Below are 24,771 nucleotides of genomic sequence, written 5' to 3'. Positions count from 1 at the left end.
CCCGGTGGCTGTGTGGCGAGCGGCGGCAAGCTGGTTGTGCCGCCATGGCTCGCGACGGAGCTGCAGTAGGGGCGGGGACTCGAGCGCTGCAAGATGGGTGGACGGCCGCGCACGGCGAGGTGGACGGCGTGCGATGCAGTAGAGACGAACGAGGGAAGAAGATCGGGGTTGCAAAGGGATGCTTTGACTTCATCTAACGATCACACGCGGGCCAATCTGACAGTTGGTGTTTGACAGGCCCAAAGTTGAGCCAGCGGACCGGCGCCTACCAGCGCCCAAAATATTTATATATTTTTCCAGAAACTTGGTCAAACTTTATGAAATTTGACTTTAGCCAAATCTAATATCAAAGTAAATAAAGAAGGAGGGAGTATATGTCCTGAGACTCTCGGACCAAAAATGCTACACACACGGGTTAAATCAACAGGCTTTTACGGATATGCTGATTTGTCCTTTTCTAATTGGGCTAATTAACCTTTCCTCCTAATTAATCGGGCCCCCCTATTCTAATTTGTGGGGGTGGGTGCCAAGCCCCGTAAAGCCCCGTATTAGTCTGTTGATGTAACAAAGCTCCTCTCGGACTGGGACGAGACTTGCCTGCTCCCCCGCCGTGCGCCCATCCGTATTTCCGCATACGTGACATGATTTGATTGAAATAAAATAAGGCCCGGCCCCATCTCTTTAAAATCAGGGGGAAAGATGATTAGATTAGAAAGATGAAACTCATGGGCACTAGCACCCATGGTTTATTGATATAGGAGAAGCATCCCTTGTGAGAAACCAGAAATTCGTCCCCGACGTGGCTCGAACCCTGGTTGCTGAAGACGCCATGCGCTCCCTTGCCACTAGGCTACAGCCTAGTTCTCGATTAGATTAGAAAGAAAAAAGAGAAAAAGATAGTCGTAGGGTTGAGTGGGAGTACGGATGGGAGCATGAGGAGGGAACAGGCAAGCCGGATCCCTCCGACTGAGCCAGCCCCTAAAAATGGAAAATTGCAAATTGCCCGTGCGCTTGCTTACGCCGTGCAATTGAGTACAGCCGGGCCAAACAAGGTCTCTTTTCATTCGTCAACACCTGAAATTACACTCTGCTTCGCGTTCCAGCACTAGCTTTCTCTACAGAATTGCATGCACAGACATGTTAGCCGATAAAGAAATGCATAGACATGGAGATCCGAGCCTCGCGAGTGGAGTGCGCGCTAAGATAAGCACTCGCTCGCGACCCATCAAGCAGTGCCATGCCAATCCATGGCCAAAAGCTTAAGCCAATGGAGTGAATTCCAAGAAATAGGAGGGCTCGAGATAATTTCCACACCATTGGCACCGTGTGCTCCGCTTCGTTCTTTGCTTGCCGCGCCGGTGGATGTCCATTGATCCGCCGATGGAGGCGTTCTTCTGCCTGGCGCGGTGCCGGTTCAGTCGGCTTATGGTGGTGATGCAGCTGGTGATGGGCGTGTTCGTCATCTGCATCAGCATGGCCAACCTCCACCGCTTCTACACCACCGACTCCTTCCTCCCGGGCCTCGACGACTCCGCCAACTGCGCCAGGCTCCACACCGTCGCCGCCGCCGACGGGTACGCCGGCTTCGACATCCGCGCGCTGGCCGACCGCGTCGACGACGTGCTCGTCCAGCTCGCCGAGCTCCAGGACAAGCTGGAGGCCACGGCGCTCAAGATCGGCAAGAAGACCAAGAAGAAGGGCAAGGCGCACGGCAAGCAGGAGAACATGACCTTGCCGGAGTTCAGGCGGTTCCTCGAGGACGAGGTCATCCACCCGCTCTACGGCGCGCACATCTCCCTGCGCCTGATCCGCATCCCCCGCCCCGACCCCGACGGCGGCGGCGGCGACGACGACGCCCCGGTCGTCGACCCGCTCGTCAACTTCTTCATGGCGGAGGAAACGCGCAAGTACGTGACCACCAAGGGCAACCGCGAGGGCCGGCCCAACGTGTACGGCACCAACCGGACGTACGGCAGCATCGGGCACGCCTGCGTGCTGATGCGGCGGGAGCTGGACGAGTACATGAGCTACGACGTCGGCTCCTACTGCCCGGACGACTGGGACCTGGGCCAGCGCCTCATGCTCGGCGGCTGCGACCCGCTGCCGCGCCGCCGCTGCCTCGCCCGGGCCTCCAAGCTGTTCCAGCGCCCGCTGCCCATCAACGAGTCGCTGTGGAGGCTCCCCGACGACGGCAACGTGCGGTGGAGCCGCTACCACTGCCGCGGCTACCGGTGCCTGTCCGCCAGGAACCCGCGGCCAGGGTACAGCCGGTGCGTGGGGTGCTTCGACATGGACCGGGAGAAGCGGCGGTGGGTCAACGACACCAGCCGCAACGCGTCCCTGGCCGACTTCCGCATCGACGAGGTGCTGGCGGTGAAGCCCGGCGAGGTGCGGATCGGGGTGGACGTGAGCGTGGGCACGGGCAGCTTCGCGGCGCGCATGCGGGAGCGCGGCGTGACCATCGTGTCGGCGGCGCTCAACCTGGGCGCGCCGTTCGCGGAGACGGTGGCGCTGCGGGGGCTGGTGCCGCTCTACGCCACCATGAGCCAGCGGCTGCCCTTCTTCGACAACACCATGGACATGGTGCACACGGCGGGCTTCTTCGAGGGGTGGGTGGACCTGCAGCTGCTGGACTTCGTGCTCTTCGACTGGGACCGCGTGCTCCGCCCCGGCGGCCTGCTCTGGGTCGACAGGTTCGCCTGCGCGCGCAGGGACCTCGACGACTACATGTACATGTTCCTGCAGTTCAGGTACAAGAAGCACCGCTGGGTCGTCTCCTTCAAGTCCAAGGACGAGGTCTATCTCTCCGCTCTCCTCGAGAAGCCGCCCAGGTCATGATCATTCATGATCGATCCATCAACACTTTCTTTCTTGTCTTCAGCTGGCTCGTGTGTTATTAGTACTTTCTTTCTTGTCTTCGATTTGTTGCGTCTGCTGAAATTCTTACTAGTTATACGATTCAATCTAATAACATGATGGTGAATAAAAAGGCAGCAGTGATACACTTCTTTTTTGAAACTAGGCGCGTGCCGGTGCGTTGCAACGGGAACATGAAAATTTTCATGTTTACACTACTATAGAGTGGATTAAACTAACACCTACTATTGTAGTTTCGACGTACTATATTTAGTAGGTTCATGCATGAAACCCAAGCTGATGTGCTCATGCATGGAACCCAAATAATGGACGCCAAAGAAACAACAATTGCAACCATGTGCATTCAGTAAAAGAAAAAATATTCTCTAAGATTATCCTTTCGCGGACCAAAACATGCAGCGTAGTCAAACGAGAGAAGTTTAAATGCGTGGATGTCTCCCTCATGACACTCACCCATGGAAAACCTAATCCCATCGGTCGAGCGGTCGGTGGGAACCACACTCCGCCATCCTATCGACACCATCTCGGAGAACACCGTTGAGGTGGAGGATCCCGCATCGGACTTACTCGCCGAGAGGGTTCCTTGTCTTTCCTCTCGACCCTTTCTCTCCAACTTGTGTATCTTTTATTTTTGAATAAGAAAAATCCCCAGCTTGTTGGTTTGTTTCTCTGCCAAATGAAATGCTCTGCATTTTCTGTTGATCCGGCTGTTGCAAAAATTCCGTTTCATTTCACCTATACATGGGACATAACTCTTCGGTTGAAGCAATGCGCAATTACAACGCGTTGATGGATGGATGGAAACATGGAGTACCACAAAACAACAATGGTCTAAGGTAATGCAGATCTATCTTGTAAACAAATGCAGTGCGATGTGAGAGGGTATAATCTGTGTATACACAGGGAATGGAAAATCTTAATCCTAACTAAAATTAAGAAAAGGGAAACCAGTTTGATCCATTCTCCTGGATGCTACGTAAGATCCAAATCCGTCTAGCATATGAAAGAACAAGGTAATTTGGTCAAGAAATACCAGCAATTTGTATATATCAATGTAGTGTTGTATATGGGACTGTAGGGAGATCTCTCCACTGTTGTTGTTCAGGAATTAGTGGCACGTCGGCCCAGCGCACTCAACGTCGCCATCCTACTTATTCATTGTTTTTTTCTTTTTTCTTCTCGGATGTTTCTATTCTTTCTTTTTCTCCTTTTTTGTTTTTTCATTCTTTTTCATTTGTTTCTTCGATTTTTTTTCCTTTTGGTTTATTTTCTTTCTTTTGGGGGGTTTATTTTTAGGTTTTCTTTGTTTATTTTAGTTTTCATTATAAATTTATTTTATATGTCAACAACATTTTTCTAATACACGTTTAACATTTGTTCAATACAAATCTAATGTTTTTTAAGATACAGTCAACATTTTTTCTATACATATTTTAAACATTTTTCAAATGCTTGATTAACAATTTTTTGAATACAAGATTAACATTTTTTGAATACATGGTCAACATGTTTCCTATATACACGTTACACGTTTTTGAAATGCTTGATTAACATTTTTTAAATACAAGATTAACATTTTCGTAATACATGATCAACATTTTTTCTATAAACATATAACTTTTTATAAATGCTTTATCAACATGTTTTGAATGCATGCTCAACATTTTTCCTATACACATTTAACATTTTTCAAATGCTTGACTAACATTTTTGAAATATTTGTTCAACATTTTTTTAAATGCTTGATTAACATTTTCATATACATAATCAAAAGATTTCATCATTTTTTTCAAGCATGGTCTATATTTTTCTATACACATTCCACATATTTCAAATGCTTGATTGCCATTTTTCAAAAGCTTGTGGACCGGAGAGCCTTTTACCTCAAGTTTTTTCACACGTGGCCCACACATTTATTTTTTCCAGTCTTGTTGTAATTGTGAGTGATTGACTGGTTTTTCCGGTGTGCTCAGTTCAGCATCATCCATGCATGTGGCTCCTGTCTCCTATCTAACAAGTCTAGTAACCAAGCTAGATAAGGAACATGCTGAGTGACCCCTATGTAACAACCGCATGTAGTATCAGCTAACTTTCCATATGCACAGCTACTGAGATCTATCACAGGACTAGTAATCATACACGTGCAAATGCACGTTTATCTAAAATAAAATTGATCCTTATTCAGTTTTCACACTGGTATAAGTGTGAACATATAATTTTAGTGATCTAAAACGTCTTATATTTGTTTATAGAGGAAGTATCTTCTATTCAAAATTATTGCTACTATAGAGATCTTATTTGAAGATGAAACCATCCAAATATATTCACACGAATTTTTTAAGGGAATATATTGGCATCGTTCACAGCAAACATCAATAGAAAAAACTCTGTATTAATGTTTCAAACGACTTAAATAACTTCCACTATACATTGGAAAACTGAAAACATGTCTATGCTTATATGGTTGACTTACAATTCCATGCATGATTTGATTCCATTGTTTGATACTCCATCCAACTCTAACTCTTCTCTATAACTGAAAATCAACCAAGCAAAACAAAAAATTGAAATGAACATTTTGAGAAACATTTTCTCCCCATTTCATTACCGAGAAAACATTTTCAGAAAGATTCCTCTCTACCAATGATTTTTTTTCTATACATAAACAACAAAAACTATCAAAGAAATTTACCAAATGTACATGGGCAACAAATCATTCCATTTGTTACTTCCTTCAAAAGTTACATCATCGATTAGTAATCAATGATGTTTGTTTCCAAGTTTTAGTTTGACAGTTTGCATACACATATTCCACTTGATTTACGACAATAGTATACAGTTTAAAATGTGGACAGTTGAAGGAATGATGTACCTAACTGACGAATCCAAGAGAAAGAACTTTAGCTCTAGTCTCATCAGCTTTGCATATTCCTTTACAATCATGTGATTAACTGCTTCCTTTCCGAGTTCAGTCCATACCACAGAAACGAAATTGTTAGTTATTTGATGATAATTGACATAATAAATAGCACACTGTACTATTACAAATGCCAATATAAAATCCAATGAATATGTAGGATGCAGGTTGGCAACTACCATGAATATGTAGGAGTGTCACAACATAAAGGTGCTACAGTGGCTCATGGAGGAAATCTGAAGAAGATAAGCATTTTGGTTTAGAAAAGAGGCGAAATATGAAGATAATCATTTTTGGTTCAAAAAAAAGAGGCAAAATTTAGAGGAGAATATTATCCAATGCAAGTAGGATGAACAATTGCATAAGCTTATCACTATTGACATTAGCTTAGTATGAGATTTAACATAGGTAGTCAATGTGGTCATTTTGGTTCAGAAGATAGCCTCAAGCTTCTAATCCAGAGCTTTGCGTACATTTACAAATAAAATATGAATAGTAATGCTAAGTGGCTAGTCATGTAAAAATATGGAAGATGGTAGAAGATACAACACATGATTGGAGATAATTTTGTTGTTTATTAGGGCAAAATTTCTAAGCAAGCACAAACTGTACACATGGTGTGTCAGAACGGTAGGAGCAAAAACTCACCAGTGGTCAGAGTCACCCAGCCACCCAGGCGCGTCTACTCTTCCCTTGAGCGTTCTCGAGTGTCGCTGCTATAACAACCTCGGCAACGTCGGTGTCCTTGTCCACGCTTCACCTGCATCCTTCCCATGCTTAAGTGCAACTGACGAAGACCATCTCTTCTCTTTCCTAACATCGGATGCCTGGACAAGGAGCAAGTACATGTAGGATTTTGAGGAGAAAGGCATGCTGAGAAAACAAGGTTATATAGATTACAAATTTAATATCTGGCATATTAAATCTTATATTTCTGAAGCAAGGAATCACACAAAAAAAGTATAGACAATCTTTGGCAAAAATAAGATCAGTGAAGCAATGCATGAATATGGCTGTTGGAGCATACGCATCATACACTACTCCCTGCAGCCGGTCGTCCAGTCCATATCCTAGTATATGCTTAAAGTAGCCACTCTTGCCAAAATAAGGACAAAGAAAGGTGATTGGGGAGTGTTTTGCTAGATTTTAAAAATTATGCATCGCAATGGAAAGTGAAACTGTAATGAGATAAAAATGGACTTAGATGAGAGGACGAAAGTAAGATGCAAATGAAGAGTGAAATAAAACAGAACCTTCTCTGTTGCCGCAATTGGTTCCTCTGTTCAGTAGTGCTTTTAGGGTCGTAACAACCCAGAAAAAACTCCCATATACTTCCCCTTTGATATTTGGGTGGACACCCTGTTCGCATAACCAAAATGAAGACAACGTCCTGGTTCAATTAATCTGAGCAGTCAGAACATGTGCATAGAGGCAATATATATGCCCCAAGGGATACTAACAAAAGCCAAGAAAATGGATAGTTGTTAAGAAGAAGAAATGCAAGGTTGAAAGGGTAGAAAATAGTGTGAAGGGATGCACCTACAGAGAGTAAAGAAGTGTCACTGATGAGAATACATGGAGTAAGCTATGCAGCAGTATATTTACCACCAATCAAGCAAGCATGATTCAGAGTCTTCCCACTGAATCTTGTATCAGATGGACAAACAAACTGATGGAGCCAGAATGTCAAAATATTCTCTGTGCAAATTCCTACAAGTTTTATTTCTCATGAATAATTATCTATCGACTGTATATGTAACAGTGTCTACTGCCCAGACCCTTTTTCAAAAAAAGAAAACTGTCAACTGTCCTGAATGTTATTTGTAGCAGTTTGACTGCAGGTGTTGTCAGTTGTCACACATGATACATGACATTTACCCTACCCGGGGTGTGAGATCGATACAATATGTCACCGAGCCAATTACGCTGCTGGTGGTGATGAAAGATAGATAGATATAACTCACCCCACGCTGTACTCTCATAATCATTCCAGCTGCGTCTAGGCAACCCTCCTCGTTGAACAGCAGCTTCCATCTCCTCGGAGGACTCAGCGTGCAGCGAGGCTGCCAAGGACAAGAAGGAAAAATCAATATAAACCAATCCATGACCAATACACACCAGTCGTTAATCTCTCTCTCTCTCTAATCATCTTTGGGGACTCTGAAATTTCATATGCATATATATAGGGATTTATGCTTCTGTTGTAATTGGGTCGCATAGGTGTTCAGACGGGAGGTAAGAGCGGTGGAGGGCAGGGGGCGGCCAGCAGGGAGGAGACCTGCGGCGAAGGGCGGCTCCGGGACGGCGGCTCGGCGACCTGCGGGCCGCGCCCGGCTGCGGGAGGAGGAACGGCGCGGGGGCGTGTGGGAGTGGGAGGAACGGCACAGGGGCGTGAGGTGGCTTAATTGCGTGGCTTGTTGGGTTAAACACAGAAGGATTATGGACCATTAAATTTTGTAGATGGACGGGTATAATTGTTTGGATCTGCCCCCTTTTTTTTATAGTGGTAGTAGGTAGATATATAGATAGTAGATAGTAGATGAAATGCGATTGTATCTGTAGAAACACTGAAGCATTTTACAGTAAAAACTGGTGCTACTTCCTCGGTAAACAGAATGCACACGCCTGCATGTACTTGTCAAAATTTACAGATTCCTCTCAACCCTCGAGCGCTCATATGGATCCAGGAGCTAAAAGACCTAAGCCTAACAATGATATCCTAGTCGAAATAATGGGGGTACGGACTACTATCGCAAAAGATTTGGTGACAAAAAAGCAAGCAAACAACGCCAAGAAACAACACAGCAAGAGCCTAACAATGTCAGGGGTCAGGGGCATTTCACGTTCCTCCCTGGCCCTCCGTAGTAGAAGTATGTGCCCCAGCGGCCGTTGGAGCCTCCCTGGATGTCGTAGCAGCCCGGGTGGTCGGCGAGGAGCTTGAGGCCGGACGCCCGGATGATGCTGTTGTCCCAGTCCACCACCTGCAGGTTCCGGAAGTAGGCGGCGCGGTCGAACCCCTCGCCGGGGAAGTGGCCGCTGCCCATCTGCGTCGCCGTGTGGGACCCCGGCGGCCGGGTGTTGACGACCTCGCCGCCGAACTGCACCATCCTCGCGTGGTGCGCCAGGTGGGTGAACAGGCCGGACGGCCAGTAGCCCACCACCACGCCCGGGCCCAGCTCCAGCCACCAGTGCCCGTGCTTGGGATCCTGAGCACCAGACCATTTCGTCATCATGCATTTGCCATGCAGATCAACCGATTCTTCTTGAAAAATGAAAATTACTGCAGTGATTTTGAAATGGCATTTACCTTCCATATCATCAGATTAATATCAAACTGCCTCCCGTTGTACACCGACTGTGGCGTGATGGCCGCGCCGACGGCGATCTTGTTGGTCGTCTGGACGAACCCGCGGCAGTTGTGGTTGTAGCACCCCGTCTCTTGGTACGCATCAGTCTGCGAAATGCACGTTTAGTTCAACTCGGCCACTAATCAGGCAAGAGGTGAAGTTTTTGTTTGTGCAAACAATACTACTTACTGTCCAGTAAGTGAAGAACCTGGCATTGCTATCTCCATACAGCTCCGGGCTGACCTGAAAATGAGATGACAAGGGTTTCATCTTTCATGTTCTTTCTGCAGATAAGTAGTACAATGATATTGTTTCAAGAATCTTTTATAGCATCATTCTGTTCATGTACCTGCCATCCAGCCTCAATGGTGTTGAGATCGTGGCCGAAGGAGCCGGAGATGACCCAGATCTGCGACAGGCTGAACTCGGATGGGTCATCTATCCTGGGTGACCACACGTTAACACTAGCTCTGGCCCCGTAGTATTTCTCTGAATTCACGTACCCAACTGCATGCTGCCTCCAAAAAACAGAGCGATGTTAAGAGCAGTAGACTCCAAGCATTATTCAGCTACTAGATACTACTATGTTTTTCAATTTGGATAGTAACTAGCTAGGTATGGTAAGTCCAATCTTTCGCTTAGGGGAAGGGGAGTGGCATAGTAACTACGCTGCTCGAATGCAGTGGATATAAGACAAAGCAACCAAGTTACTCTAATGGTTGAGTCAAAGAGCCCGTCATTCAAGACGAGTTATTTGCTCATGCATTTTGATTAGGTTAATGAAGCTTCTGCACATGTACAAATTGTTTATTTAGTTGTTCCAAACCACATGGGTTCTCTTCTTGTGTGTCTGCTGAGCATCTCTCCTCCGGAGATTAAGCTCATTGGTAAACTCGATGAAGGTACATTCAACTTGATATTCATGATAAGAATCTTATGTCTTATGCATGGCATTTATGTATGTCCACAGCTTTCTAACAGAACATTAGTCTTCATGTTTACCACTAGTGGCTTGATTAATTAATAAATTCAGACCACTGTTCTAGAGGAGAAAAAAATACAGTCAGTAACTTGGATGGAAGGTTAACACTACGCTTCAAAAGCCCAATATATTGCCTCTGGTCCTCTCCTATACCACAAATTATCTGGTTTACAAATACTCCGTTTCGAAATACTAGAACCACGTCCCTTATTTCCGGACGGAGGTAGTACAAAATAAGGGCGGTATTGGTTCTTCACGCAATGTCGCCGAGTGTGCCGACATCAGACAATGTTTATGAAGGTACTACTATTTTGATTTTAATCACAGAGGGCAACAAAATGCTCCTTTGAATACCTAATTCTAGCTCAAGATGCCCAACCGAAGCACAACTAGATGCGCAGAACAGGGAACTGAGCTATCGCATTGGCCCTTGGAATCATTTGGCTTCTCTGTTTAATTATAACCCTACCTTTGAACCAAATTCAGATTTTTGAGAACTTTGTCATTGGCTTCACAGCAAGCATAACGTGCAGAGATCTTAGTTAAATTACCAATGTGCAGGACATGTCTTGGCAAATAAACTACTCCAAAACCCAGATGAGATGCACATGCTGCCAGCTGAAACTGCACTGCCAGACAGGAGTCTGACCACCGTCCTGACTGAAATATTTCTATGCCCGAGTCGTGTAGTCAAGCAGAGGGTATCTGAACTGGCCGCACTAGTTGCCAATGGATCTAAACAAATGTTGGCCTACAGATATGAACAAAGGCAACCAGTGATCCTAGTAGCAAAGTAAAAATTAGCAATCTGGATTTTTCCCTAGTGAAGCTTCTATGGACTCATATGCAAGCAGTGACTGTCTAATTGCTGTGATTATCCTTTTCCTGAGTAGTACGGGCTTCTCTTTTGTAGCTTTTCCAGGTGCCACAAGCCCCAACACTGGAAGTTCATTCCCATATTCTTTTTACAGAGCAAACTACAGAGCTAATTTGGTTTGCTCACATTTTTTTCTTTCTCTTTCCCTTCTCCTTGGCGTAACAGTGCAGAGTTGCTGTCATCATAGGCGCATTCTACTATTTACAGACAATTTTAGACCTACCACTGGAAAAAAAGTATTTTACGGAAATGAAAAATTATATCTATGCCACTACCAAACCATTCTTTTGTTACTTTACTATGACATATTAACATTATTGTAGGTGCAAGAGTTATTTCTTTCAGTGTATTTTTATCCATGAGAATGTAGGGGAGAGGAGACAGTAGAGTGTGCAAAGCGACCAACCTCATGGCCACTGCTGGTGGAATCACGGCGAGTGGTCCGGCGTGGCGGCTTCCTGCCGTACCTCCTGAGGGAGCTGGCCCTGAGCAGATCCTTCTCCGTGGTCCGCCGCAGCGCCACCGTCCCTTCCGGGCACGCCTCGCCGGTGGCATGCCACGCCTGCACCACCGCCGCTCCAGCAATGGTGGAGTTGTAGTTCTTGGGCCTCTCCGGCGGGTCCTAGTCAAGTTAAGCATCGAACTAGCTTAGCAACACTTCTCACACGAGAGAGAGGCACAACGCTTCTCACAAAGAAGATGCTTTTAATTACCAGAGGCTTTTGTCCCTTGAGCATCGGGTGGTCGAACGCGGGCTGGAGGTGAGAGGGGACGCAGTCGATTAAATCACCATCCGGGCTCTGCAAAACATAAAGCAAGCATTTCCATTGTAACCACAAACAAACAGATGGAGAGAAGAATGCGCAGTGCAGAACTAGTTTCACTTTGAGGTATACAGATGGTGACCTTGATGGTGTTGAGGGGGGGCTTGTTGAGCCTGCCGAGGAGAGCCCTAACCCTCCTCCGGTGCTTGAGCGGCTCCCGCCCTGGCCTCAGGCTTGCGGTGGCGTTGCCGGTGCTGTGCCCGGAGGTGGCCACTGCGGAAGTGGAGGAGAGCAGGAGGAGGAGGAGGAGCAAGGGAACAAAGTGGAAACTCCAAGCCATGCTTCCGCGGCTTGTCCGCTTGTGTGTATCTATCTAGTTCTAGTCGCGGTCGCGCCGGAACCGGAGCGGGGAACCGAGGATGGTGGTAGTAAGGCCATCTTTGGCTCCTCAGGGGCGCTTAAAATTGTCGTCTGAGGGTGAGTCGGTGTAAAAATTAGGTCTAAGAGCGAGTTGGTCCCCAGCCGCCGGCCCCAGGGTCGTTCCAGGCACGTTTTAAAATAATAAAAAGCTCGGCGAAGTTCGGCTTAAACACGATAAATTTCGGCCAAACACGATAAATTTTGGCACATTTCGGCGAAGTTCGCGGATTTTCATTACATAGCACATATACATAAACTAATCTAAAGGAAAAAGCGGCTGAAGTCGCCGTCGTCGCCGCCATCGTCGTCGTCGGCCTTCTCCTCCTTGACGCGGGCGCCTCTGCTGGACCCCTGCCCGGCGTCGCCATGGCGGACTGGTGGCGGCGCATCGTCGTCGTTGTCGCTGTCGCAGATGACGATGATTCCGCCTTCGTCGCGGCCGCGTCGACGCTCCGCGAAGCGAAGCAGGGCGGCGCGCTGGCGCTCCTTCGCCTTCTCCAGGCGCTCCTTCTCCATCGCTATGGAGTCCCTGCGCGCCCATTCCAGGGGCGCGTCGTCGTCGTCGAGCTCCGTCGTCACCGGCGTGGCCGGTTCCTTCTTCACCGGCGCGGCCGGTTCCTTCTTCACCGGGGCGAGCCCCGGCTCCGTCTTTGGCTTGACGAAGCGCGGAGGAGGAGCCGGCGAGTAGGCGCGCCGGCCCCCTCGTTGATGACGATGCCGGCGCTGCGAGTGCGCCGGCCGAGCGGCGTCTCCGCCGCGGGCTCGGCCTTGACGCCGAGCAGGGCCGGAGTGCCGGAGGAGTGCGATGAAGATCGGGAGGAGGAAGAAGAGGAGGAGGACCCGAACCTCCTTGGCGCCCATGGCCCGGCGCGTCGGTGCTGCGCCGGGGCGGCCGCCCTCGCCGGGTACGCCAACGGCGGGTCATTGCCGCCCTCGAGGTACGTCAGCACGCCCTCGAGTGTGCGGCCGGGGACGCCCCACCACAGGTGGCGACCCTCGCTGTTCTGCCGGCCGCCAACCACCGGCGCGCCATTGATGGACGCCAAGCGCTGCTGCTGGCGGCGCTCGAAATACGCCGCCCAAGCCGCGTGGTTGTCGGCTGCGTACTGGGGAAGGGAGAGTTGGGCGTCGGTGAGGGAGGCGCGCACGACCTCGACTTCCTCAGCGAAGTACTTCGGCTTCGCCATGGCGTCGAGCAACGTGGGAATGGGCACTCCCCCGGCGCTGAGCCTCGATCCCGTCGGCCCGGCGCGCATGTCCGTTGGTGCCGGGATGTTCGCCTGGAACAGGAGCCAGGACTCCTGTTCGCGAAGCGAACGACGGCCGAAGCCGTTGGCCGCCGCCTCGTCTCCAGGGTAGCGTTCCGCCATGGCGACGTGCTCGGGAGAGGTAGAAAGATAGGGGGAGGGGCTGGGCGGCGGCGCTCGGAGAGGTAGGGAAAATGAGGAGCTGGGCGGCGGCGAGGGGCGGGGCTGGTGTGGGCACAGGCAAGTGCAGGCCACCGGCTATATAGCCGCGCCGCACCCCTGTGTACGCGTGCGAGGGAGGGGAGGCGTCGGCGCGCCGTCCCGTGACGCGCCGCCCATGAGGAATCAATGGCAAGGCTGACCGGCGGCAGCCTTGGCATTGATTCCCCGCGGGAACCGAGGCCGTTGGGGGAAAACGAGGCGCCGTGTCGCTGACGCGGCGGGCCCGCGGCTATTTCGCGCCAAAACAGTTCGCCCCGGCGCCCCCGGGCGCCCCCCAGCACGCCGAGTTCGGCTTGGGTCCGCCGGTGCTGTTTTCGGCCCAGGCCGGCGAAAATCAGGCCCCTGGGGACGCGACTGGGCTGTTTTTTTGGCGCCGGCGCAAAAAAATCGTCTGAGGAGGCTTTCCTGGGGGCACGGCTGAAGATACCCTAATACTAGATAGCATGTGGTTGTCTTGTTCCTTCCACTCCACAACCCTTTCAAGCGAGCAATTGCTTCACCAGATACAAGTTACAACTGGTGATATCAGCGACAGTGAGGCCTCATTTGGTTTCAAGGGCCGATTACCCCAGGGCTCTAATCCCCCTCGGGGGGATTTCCATGCCCTCTCCCACACCACGGGGAGATTACCATGCCAGTTTGGTTAATAGGGGGAGGGGTGGAGATCACGTCCAGAAAAAGGTTAAACAAAATTGTAATATTCAGGAATCATGAAAATGACTCGGTTTCTTTACAGAAACATCATACCAATTCAGAAGTAATCAAAATTTATGTATATTTCCTTGAAAAAAATTTCAGGAATGACACAAAGTACTAGATAATAATTCACGAATTTTAAGGAAAAAACATGAAACACACAGGTAATCAGCAAAATAACACTTCAACCCACTGACAGACGCTAACCACAAGTTATACATATCGATTCACACAAATAACATAGCACTACAGAGGTGTGCTAATCATGGTTTTAACAACAAAAATACAAACTACGGCTAGAAATCCAGCAATGATAAGCATTTTGTTCCATAAAAAATGCCCATGTGTGACTGATCCATAGCAAAATGTTTGTTGTTGAAATAGTTACTCTACTAAAACTTCCACCATCAACTTCTTTGAACATTTTTATCGGATAGCTTTAGTAAACCTGCAAAACAAGAAAGAACAGTGTTGTTACTACACAATATCACGTTTAAAACTATATATAAGCACATATTTTTATTTACATGCATGTTTCACAAAGAAACAGATGCACACATAATAAAATGTTGTCCTCTCTGACAATAATCTACTGGAAAACTCGAAACCTTAACAATACATTGATTCATGTTTTCGTTGCTTTGTCACTAATACACGTTTTTCAAATCAAACTTGAAGCTAAGACAACAACAGATCAATTCAATGGTGTATGAATAAAGTCAAAATGGACAGAGATGATGAACTGAAAAAAACACTTCGGTTCATAGAGTTTAAATCCAAAGCAATTATCAAGATTACATATGCTCAACCCACAGTTCTTTAGCTTGGTACAAAACGGAAGAACTTGAATGATTAATGTTCAACGTTGTCAATGGTTAGAGTTAAACTGAATAGTTAGCTTGATACTAATGCTACCTTTATCAATGGAATTAAATTCCAACAAGTATTATAGGAAAGATAAGCATACTTCAGGTTATCTTGAAGATTCTAAGTTAAAATTAGGACAAGGCTAATACAGGCTGACTAGTCCCTTCCATATGTGATTTTTAGATTAAGTTTACTGACAGAAGCAAATTATATTAAGGTCATAGTTTCAGAGAACTAACCAAGAAACACATGGACCAACTAGCAATTCTACAAGGGGAAAGGTCACAAGATCTGGTATATAATCCAGAACAGAGGTGCCACAAAGTCAATAATGCCACAAAGTAAATAAATATAAAATGGATGATGTGCAAAACAAGAAGGTGAACTGCTTACACACCTTATGCTATCTACATCTCAGAAATCTCCTCCTTCAACCAATAAAGTCGAAGATTTGAGTCCTTGGTATTGATGAATATTTCTCGATTCATTGGGCATTTGAAAAGCCGCAGTGCCTTTGCTTTTTCTGCAACTGATAAATCTTCCATTGGTTCTAGCGCAGCCACACAGTTTCCAATCGAGAAAATGTCATCTTGCTTTGATTCCTTCAACTCGTCAACCAGTTTTGCAGACTGTTTCTTCCGAAAATCCATGTAATCCTCAAGTACAACAGCGATCTGACTTTGCTTCCTCTTTTTCACAGGCAGTGCTCCCTTTTGTTCAGAGTTGGTAGATGTTGTAGCTTCAGGTTCATCTCTTCTTGATGCCCCTTGCCCTTGTAGATCAGATGAGGACATACCATCATCAACATTGGTAGAGGAGATATAGTTCAAATCATTAGTAGAGGAATCCATAGGAGAAATGGCATCGCTTGTGAGATCCACTTGCGGAATTGATACAAAGTTCAAGTCTCCTGAAGCAATACTTCCTGCTCCAAAGAAAAAGAAACATATCAGCATGTTCTCTTAGAAACATGAAAAAATACAAGTATCTCAACAATCTCACAAATACTATATAATTAAAGCAAGAATGAAAAGGATTTAATATGTAGGGTCGACGGAAATACATGATACAGGAAACACACCTTCATGTAGTGTAGCCAATGACTTGAAGAGCATGAATGGTTTTGAACGGAACTTCTTTACCCTTAGATTATCCTATTGAATGCAACAACATTGTATGGTTGGGATCAATAAAACAATGCCTTGAAGAGCATGAATGGAAGTGAACAAACAATATATCAAGAAAAGAGCTAACCTTGATAAGTTTATCCCATATTACAGGTTCAGCGATGATCATGCAAAGTGTATCATCCCATCCCGTGCCACTCTGTTTCCGAGAGTTTCTCACTGCCTTATAATTTCCTTTTAAATCCTTATCCTTCTCTTGGATTTGTTGCTTGGTGAAATGAGCTAGTGGAAATTTCTGATTGAATGCATTTGTAATTCTAGTCCACCCTTCAGCAGTCCACCCATTTTGACCTCGATAAATGGGATTGTTGTGGTCAAGCATTATATCAACAAGACCTTTCTCGTATGCATGGTCCCAAGATGCCCTAGGCGCTGCCATAGCTACATTATTGAACCAACAATGGGGTACTAGTTAAATTTCACTCTACCACTACTTTACCTAAGAAAAGGTGAGAAAAAAATTACAAAATAAACTCATGCCCGACTAGTTGTTATAATCAGCCCACATTTGCATCGCGATCTGATCTCTAAGAGTGTTTCCATCGTTTGCCTCATTGTGATGATGTTGGTTGACATCATCTCCCTCTGGAACATCAACATATGTTTCTGGTGGAATTAACGGTGGTTGGTGATCCAACCATGCCTCATCACCACTTTGAGCTCTAATGATGTTATGGAATACAGCACATGCTGCCGGAATCTTGATTTGTGACTCTATTGGGTAGTGATTGCCCACTTTTAAGATAGGGAAACGTTTTTTTAGAACACCAATGCTCCTTTCGATGTGGTTCCGGAGGATTGCATGGGTATGGTTGAACAGCTCCCTATGGTCGGCATAGCCCGTATTAGATGAGCGCCGCCTCCTAAATTCACTCAGGTGATACCGAACTCCTCGATATGGTGCAAGAAAAGAAGGCGTGTTTGCATATCCACCATCTACGAGATAAAATTTTCCATCTGGCACATGAAACCCCTTGCTAATAGCAGAACGAAGAACTCCTGCATCTGATGCGGACCCTTCCCACCCACATGAAATAAATGTGAAATTCAGATCAAAATCACATGCAACCATGACATTCTGTGAGAGGGTTCCTTTCCTATTCCTAAATGGGGGGCCTTATCTTCAGCAATAGTGATGGGGATATGTGTTCCATCTATAGCACCAATGCAGTTCTGCACATTGAAAAAGAAATAACAAAGTTGGTAGGTTTAGAAATCTATGTGGAGAAGTTTCAAAAATTCCATTGATATAGAGATGTGTGTGTAGTGGTTCACCTGGAAATAAGGCCAATAGCGGTTGTTCGAAACAATCTTCGGGTGGGGCTGGAGTGAACTTGGAATCTTTATAAATCTTTGGGCTAGAGTTGGAATTAAGTCAAAAATCCTGTTTATCTTCCTATGAATTGTTTCTGCGCTGTGTTGGAAGTATTTTTGTAGATCTTGATTACTAGCATTGTGCGAAATCATGTACATGAACATTGCCAACTGCTCCTCGACAGCAACACGCGATGTGCCCTTCAATAGATTCTCTCTTCTAAGGTAATCCACGATAGACTTGAAAATCTCAGGTTCCATCCGAAACTCAACCCTAGACCAACTCTCGTGGCCTTCTAATATTTCCTTAACCTTTGCAGCCCCGGATAAAGATGATGTGTGAACTGGATGTTTTTCCTCATAAAGGGAAGCATATAAAGCGGGAACCAAAAGGAAAAATAGTTCATCGTCTTCTTCTTGTTCTTGCGAGATAATCTTAATAATTTTATTTCTCCTAGAATCCATCACTATTATACCCAATGAAAACAAAATTAATACAATGATAATAATTATAAATAAAGCAATAATAATACCATCTCTATTATGGCTGCAAAAAACCAATAGCTAGGAGCCTAGGAAGCTCAGGAGTGAATACAAAGATAATACCATTTCTATTGTAACATCTACGTACATAATTAAGAGCATCAGTTTTCTCATATACTAAAATAAGACCACTTTCAATACTAGGCAGAGAAAAACAACATCACAAGAGCAGTAGTTTTGCATAATTTAAGCTTCCTTAGTGGCCATGTCAAAGGGATGACTGCGTCACATACCTTTCTTGCTCCGAGTGAAAACTTCTCAATGATCGACGAATCAAAAGGCACCAAGCAATTGAACACAAAGTCTTCGGATAAAGCCAACTTCTAATGTCAGAGCACCTGCATTTGAAACACGATAAAATAATGAATAGATACATATAGATAACTAAATAGAGTAGACCCACAAATCAATACCTACTAGAAAACAATGATCAGTCAGGAGGATCAATCAAATTTTGGCAGTAGGTAGCGCAGGTTGAAATGAACGAACAAACAAAACTACAACAAGTATGCGACTGGACTCAGTAGTAACACCTCAAACAATACAAGGTAGTAACACCTCAAATCGACAGAGCGACAAATCGACTGTAGTCAGTCAGTCAAAGAGATGTGAACTCCGGCCAGCTAGCCACAACGACAAATCGATAAAACAAGTGTAGTCTTCATTAACCAAAGAATGGCATCACATCATATCCATCAAGGAGCAGACGAACATTTTTGCCCGCAACAGCAGCAACTAGAGATTAGGAACCAACAGGAGCAACAAAAGCAGTATCCATCAGACTTGCATATATAGTCTACACAAGCAACCTTCACTCAACTAGTACACAATGGGTACCAAAAATACAAACACGCTCAACTCAACTAGTTTTTCATCGCCAAAAAAAATTGAACTAGTGTTTAGTTGCCATCAACGATCTTAACCCAGCAAGCAACATCTTCTTCCACCTGAACAAGTTCAGCTACCCACGCCAAACCAAAACAGCAGCAGACCCATCCCACCTACAACCATAGTAACCACCGAGCTTTCTATGATATAGTTCATCTCATGTGTCATTCAACTACCATTTTGCATCAATCCTACCTCCTTGAACGAACCCACCTACAAACAAATTTGCCCTCTTCACAATATACTAGAACATTGTGCATATAGATTAGCATCACAGGGAGGTAAAGGTGGTTGTGCTCACTTGTGATGTTAGGATAGATAGAGCACTTCAAAGCATTCGATGTTCTTCAGTACAGCTGCTCACTTGGGGTCAGGGTACAAACCTCAAACAAGGAGAGGAGGTCCCTTGATCTGTATAAACGCTCGTCAGTGCGTGTAGCAGGAAAGAAATCACCATGGCAAAGAAAAATAGTGAGTGGAAGAGGAGAAGGAGGGGATAACCTTGATGAGAAAGAGGAGGATGATCTATGGCCGTCGTCTTCGCCGGAGATGAGTGATGCTTTGAGGGAGAGACGAGATCCGGGAAGAAGGGGATGACGAGCCCGGTCGTCGTCGCCCCCGCCGGAGGGACGGAGCGTGGAGGTACAGGCCGGAGCGTGGCGGTGCTTCGCTTCCAGTTGTCGGGCGGAGCTTTGGCCGGAGGAGGGCGGAGCGTGGTGGCGCGTCGTGCTTGGATCTTGCCGCCGCCGCCGCCTCTCGTTCGCGAGACCAAGAGATCGAGGGTTTCCTCCCCGGCCACTCCAGGCGTGGAAGTTTGTCCCAGGGAAAAGACGTGGAAGGGGCCGGGGCTCCCCGATATCGTGGGCCACCAAATGGCCGGGTAGATCACCCAGGGCCAACTTGGCTCGTGGGTTCCCAGCCCGGGGAATAAGCAGGGATCCCGGGGGGAAACTGTGAAACCAAATGAGGCCTGAGTGAGTGGCTGGGTGCCTGCTGCTGAGACCATTTTCCGGTTTCTTTTTAAAGCTCCCGAGGGCCGGCCGTCCGGCAAAGATGGAGCCGATGGAAGTTCCCAAAGTTAGGTTAGGTGGGCATTTATTCATTCATGGATGGGTGGCCATGAGACCCGACCCTCCTGCGTCGCCAACAAGGCGTGCAGCAAAAGCAAAGGGCGGGGGGCCCTTGGGCCTTGTGGGGGGGCACAGTGCAGGGGAGCTCGCAGGACCAGGGATGCGAGCCCAAAGCTATTCACTGCTGCTTCTGCGGCACTGCTGCGAGTGCTCAAAGCTTTGCAGAGCAGCGGCGTGGCTTGTGGCAAACGTAGAAAAGGCAGTAGAGTCGTAGCGCCACTTTCCGCGGGCTCCAGCTCCATCAGGATTTTGACAACGCAAAATAGTACTGTACGTACTGGGGATTTAGAGCGATCTCCGTCGTTTCGTTTGGACCGATCTAGTTCTGTGCTTTGTGGTGGACATCGCTGGTTGCTGCCGGTGACCACAGGGACAGCCGGACAGGGATCTAGGATTCATTCATCTCCGAGATGGCCACTGAAATCGGCCTTTTCTTTTTTGCGAGTGAAATTTGTATTACTCAACCACCAAGAAAATTACAATCAGCCGCTGATAGTTCTACCGCAACAGGGGGACCAGATCCTAGCCAAGTCATTGCTCTTCCCTCTATGCGGGCAAAATTTGCTAAGCTATCACTAACCTTATTAACATGACGGCTAACATGAGTAATACATCATTCACGAAGTGACATGACATATCTAATCTCCTTAACTAAGGAAGCATAAATCGACCTGTCTTGTTCTCGTCCTTGGATCAACTTGATTGCCACTGAAATCGTCCTTGTTCTTGAAAAAAAAACTGCATGCTCTTGCTGGCCCGGAAGACATGGAACGTGGGCAGACGCTACATCCATTCTATTAATACAAGATAGACCATTCTCCATGGTGGAGCTGGAATCGGCACTTAAGGACACTCACACTAATACCGCGCCGGGCCCAGATTGTTTTCCGGTTAAATTCTACAAGAAATTCTGGCCTTTGGTAGGACAGCAGATGTTAGAACTTTCAGATACTTCCACAAGGGGAAGAGTCGATATCAAGGGCCTAAACTATGCCATCATTACCCTGCTTCCTAAGACTCCAGGGGCGGAGCTTATTAACCAGTTCAGACCCATTGCACTGATCAATATTGGTTTCTGCTTGTTAGTTAAGGGGTTTGCCACTCGGCTGACGCCGGTTGCGATCAGATTATCAGCCAAAGCTAACCAGCCTTTATCCAAGGCCGCAACATCCTCGAGGGGATCTCGATACTCCATGAGGTCCTTCATTAAGTAAATCAACAAAAGGAGAGCTTCCTTGTACTGAAATTGGATTTTGAGAAGGCATATGACCGCTTTAACTGGGAATTCCTAAAAAAATCATGGGGCTGAAAGGTTTTTTTACCACTGTGGGTGAGTTGGATCATGCAAATGGTCATGGGTGGCCAGACGGCCATCAACATTAACGGAGAGATGAGACCATATTTTCGTAATTCAAAAGGGGTCAGGCAAGGTGACCCCATATCCCCATTGCTTTTCAACATAGTGGTTGAAGCCTTGGCGGTCATCCTAGACCTAGAGGCAGCTAAGAAGGCTGGTCACATTCAGGGAGTTTTCCCAGAGCTGAGTGAGGGGGTTATTACTCATTTGCAATACGCCGACGGCACATCGATTATCATTAAGAATGATCATGTCAGCCTAGTGAACTTGAAGTTTAAAAGATCGTGGATGTCACCTAGAATGGGGGGGGGTGAATAGGCGCTTTAACATAATTATGGTTTAGGCTTGAACAAATGGAAATAAAACTAGCGTTTAATTTGTCAAGCACAAAACCTAAATCGACTAGGCTCACCTATGTGCACCAACAACTTATGCTAGGCAAAATAAACAACTAAGTGATAGCAAGATATATATCATGTCTATGGCTATCACAAAGTAAAGTGAATAAGTAAAGGGCTCGGGTAAAAGATAACCGAGGCACACGGAGACGATGATGTATCCCGAAGTTCACACCCATGCAGATGCTAATCTTGGTTTGGAGCGGTGTGGAGGCACAATGCTCCCCAAGAAGCCACTAGGGCCACCGTAATCTCCTCATGCCCTTGCACAATGCAAGATGCTGTGATTCCACTAAGGGACCCTTGAGGGCGGTTACCAAACCCGTAAAAATGGCAACCCTTGGCAGTGGTCACCGAACTCGCAAAAAGTGATTACATCGAATAGAACTCCAAGAACATCAAGGAGAACATTGTACTGAAGATCAAAGAGAGAGAAGAAGCCATCTAGCTACTAACTATGGACCCGTAGGTCTATGGTAAACTACTCACACATCATCGGAAAGGCAGCAAGGTTGATGTAGAGCCCCTCCATGATTGATTCCCCCTTCGGCAGAGTGCCGGAAAAGGCCTCCAGATGAGATATCTCGAGAACAGGAACTTGCAGCGGCGGAAAAAGTATTTTGGGTGGCTCACTGTTGGTTTCCCGATTTTAGAGAATTTATAGAGCCAGAATTAGGTCAAACGGGTGAACATGGGCCCCACGAGCCACCAGGGCACGCCCACCCTCTGGGCGCGCCGTGGTGCTCGTGGGCCCCTCCTTCATCTTCTGGCCCTCTCCTGAAGCTTCTAGGGTCTCGTTTGTCCAGAAAAAGATCTTCAAAAAGTTTTGTGGCATTTGGACTTCGTTTGGTACTGATATACTAGAAAACCAAAAATAGAAAAAAAACAGCAACTTGCACTGGGCACTAAGTTAATAGGCTAGTCCCAAAAAATGATATATAATTGCTTGTAAATGCATATAAAATATCCAAGATTGATACTATAATAGCATGGAACAATAAAAAATTATAGATACGTTGGAGACGTATCAGCGTCCCCAAACTTAATTCTTGCTCGCCCTCTAGTAGGTAAATGATAAAAATAGAATTTTTGATGTGGAATGCTACATATCATATTCATCAAATAAATCTTTTCTGTTGTGGCATCGATATTTTGACTTGAGTGATTCAAAGCAATAGTCTACAGCTTGACATGAAGATATAAATACTCAACCATACTAACAAGCAACCATGTCTTTCAAAATATCAACGCTAAAGAAAGGTATCCCTAGCCCATTATGCTCAGTCGATGATCCATTCATGAAACACACTCAACATTAACTACACCCAATGCACAAGCATGACAATAATGCTCTCTAGTTGGTGCTTTATAAGAGAAGATGGAGACTCAACATAAAAATAAAAATGCATAAAATTAAAATAGATAGGCCCTTCGCAGAGGGGAGCAGAGATTTGCAGAGGTGGCAGAGCTCAAAGTTTAAAATAGAGATAAAATTATTTTTGAGAGACGCATGCTTTTGCTGTCAACGTCACGACCGAAAGTTTCCAATATCTCCCATGCTAGACACACTATAGGCGCTTCCCAAACAGAAAATAAAGTTTACTCCCCCTCCACCATTCTTTCATAATCCATGGTTAGCCGTATCCATGGGTGCCTTCCAAACTTTCAACTTTCCAAGGGGGACTTTATTATTTTATTTTAATTTTTTTCTTTCATTTTCAGACTGGGCATCCCTATTACCTGCCACTTTCTCGTTCAATGACAAGTGAATAAACACTCATCGTGAGAATAACCCATTTAGCATGAAAGATATTGGCCACCCTCTGTCGCTTCATGAGAGGTACGGGCATACTAAACGAATAGTTTTTTGAATGATTAGAGTTAGCACATGCAAATTTACTTGGAACGGCATGTAAATACCGCATATAGGTAGGTATAGTGGACTCATTTGGCATAACTTTGGGTTTAAGGAATTGGATGCACAAGCAGTATTCCCGCTTAGTACAAATGGAGGCTAGCAAATAGATTGAGAAGCAACCAACCAAAAAACGAAAACAGTCATACACATGCATTGATAATAACTAACACTGAATCATGCACCATAAGTCGGATATAACTTTGTTGCATAACTATTGACTTTACATGCATGCATAGGGAATCACAAACCTTAACACCAATATTCTTACTAGATCACAATTACTCACTAGCATAACGCACATATTATCATCTCCATATCGCAAAACTGTTGTAAGGAATCAAACTTATCATATCTAGTGATCTACACGAAAGTTTTATTATATCCTTCTTGAATAGTCATCACATTGAGACCAAATTCATATCTTGTGCAAATTACCATTACTATTATCAACTCTCAAAATGATATAAGTGAAGCATGAGAGTTCATCTATTTCTTCGAAATTTAATCACCGTCGTGCTCTAAAAGATATAAGTGAAGCACTAGAGCAACTACCTAGCTCAAAAGATATAAGTGAAGCACATAGAGTATTCTAACAAATCATGAAAAATGTGTGTCCCTCTCAAAAAGGTATGTCCAACAAGGATGATTGTGACAAACTAAAAAGAAAACAAAGACTCATATAATACACGACGCTCCAAGAAAAAATCATATCATGTGATGAATAAAAAATATAGCTCCAAGTAACATTACCGATGGTCGGTAGAAGAAAGAGGGGATGCCTTCCGGGGAATCCCCAAGACCAGGGCCCACAAGCCTGAGG

The 24,771-nt window shown here is 45.9% G+C and overlaps 3 protein-coding genes across 4 annotated transcripts; 1 reads left to right on the top strand and 2 right to left on the bottom strand.

Annotated features, from left to right (window-relative positions):
• The first annotated feature begins 1,232 nt into the window (after window positions 1-1,232).
• Window positions 1,233-3,205, top strand: LOC123150835 (probable methyltransferase At1g29790). Its single transcript, XM_044570653.1, has one exon. It carries the CDS (start codon window positions 1,363-1,365, stop codon window positions 2,836-2,838), a length of 1,476 nt encoding a protein of 491 aa, XP_044426588.1. The 5' UTR covers window positions 1,233-1,362; the 3' UTR covers window positions 2,839-3,205.
• An 871-nt stretch (window positions 3,206-4,076) lies between these two features.
• On the bottom strand, window positions 4,077-12,197 carry LOC123150836 (uncharacterized). 2 transcript variants are annotated; one of them, XM_044570654.1, is made up of 11 exons: window positions 11,907-12,197; window positions 11,714-11,800; window positions 11,407-11,622; window positions 9,491-9,655; window positions 9,331-9,384; window positions 9,102-9,248; window positions 8,073-9,000; window positions 7,759-7,857; window positions 6,443-7,184; window positions 5,750-5,835; window positions 4,077-5,413 (listed from the first exon to the last, which is right to left on the bottom strand). In XM_044570654.1, exons 1-7 carry the CDS (start codon window positions 12,102-12,104, stop codon window positions 8,623-8,625), a joined length of 1,245 nt encoding a protein of 414 aa, XP_044426589.1. In that variant the 5' UTR covers window positions 12,105-12,197; the 3' UTR covers window positions 4,077-5,413; window positions 5,750-5,835; window positions 6,443-7,184; window positions 7,759-7,857; window positions 8,073-8,622. The 2 variants fall into 2 exon arrangements, with proteins under 2 accessions (XP_044426589.1, XP_044426590.1); XM_044570655.1 differs by having other exon boundaries at window positions 5,750-5,828.
• A 2,206-nt stretch (window positions 12,198-14,403) lies between these two features.
• LOC123150834 (uncharacterized) lies at window positions 14,404-20,106 on the bottom strand. Its single transcript, XM_044570652.1, has 7 exons — window positions 19,650-20,106; window positions 19,450-19,559; window positions 18,494-18,598; window positions 16,471-16,784; window positions 16,298-16,370; window positions 15,614-16,141; window positions 14,404-14,797 (listed from the first exon to the last, which is right to left on the bottom strand). The coding sequence occupies exons 4-6, from the start codon at window positions 16,780-16,782 to the stop codon at window positions 15,624-15,626; spliced, it is 903 nt and encodes a 300-aa protein (XP_044426587.1). The 5' UTR covers window positions 16,783-16,784; window positions 18,494-18,598; window positions 19,450-19,559; window positions 19,650-20,106; the 3' UTR covers window positions 14,404-14,797; window positions 15,614-15,623.
• Window positions 20,107-24,771: the final 4,665 nt, after the last annotated feature.

The sequence above is a fragment of the Triticum aestivum genome, chromosome 7A (assembly GCF_018294505.1).
Source record: "Triticum aestivum cultivar Chinese Spring chromosome 7A, IWGSC CS RefSeq v2.1, whole genome shotgun sequence".
Lineage (NCBI taxonomy): Eukaryota > Viridiplantae > Streptophyta > Magnoliopsida > Poales > Poaceae > Triticum > Triticum aestivum.
The sequence above is the reverse complement of the archived record's forward strand: the minus strand, read 5'-3'. Positions and strand labels throughout refer to the sequence as shown.

What these genes read in the sequence shown, in the direction of transcription:
- LOC123150834 (XM_044570652.1), bottom strand. Translation starts at nt 16,782, where the DNA reads ATGGCAGCGCCTAGGGCATCTTGGGACCATGCATACGAGAAAGGTCTT. An exon ending in TATGGGATAAACTTATCAAG is followed by an intron (nt 16,371 to 16,470) that starts GTTAGCTCTTTT and finishes TGCATTCAATAG; the next exon opens with GATAATCTAAGGGTAAAGAA. An exon ending in ATTGGCTACACTACATGAAG is followed by an intron (nt 16,142 to 16,297) that starts GTGTGTTTCCTG and finishes TCTTTGGAGCAG; the next exon opens with GAAGTATTGCTTCAGGAGAC.
- LOC123150836 (XM_044570654.1), bottom strand. Translation starts at nt 12,104, where the DNA reads ATGGCTTGGAGTTTCCACTTTGTTCCCTTGCTCCTCCTCCTCCTCCTG. An exon ending in CCATTGAGGCTGGATGGCAG is followed by an intron (nt 9,385 to 9,490) that starts GTACATGAACAG and finishes TCTCATTTTCAG; the next exon opens with GTCAGCCCGGAGCTGTATGG. An exon ending in GGTTCTTCACTTACTGGACA is followed by an intron (nt 9,249 to 9,330) that starts GTAAGTAGTATT and finishes TGCATTTCGCAG; the next exon opens with ACTGATGCGTACCAAGAGAC.
- LOC123150835 (XM_044570653.1), top strand. Translation starts at nt 1,363, where the DNA reads ATGTCCATTGATCCGCCGATGGAGGCGTTCTTCTGCCTGGCGCGGTGC.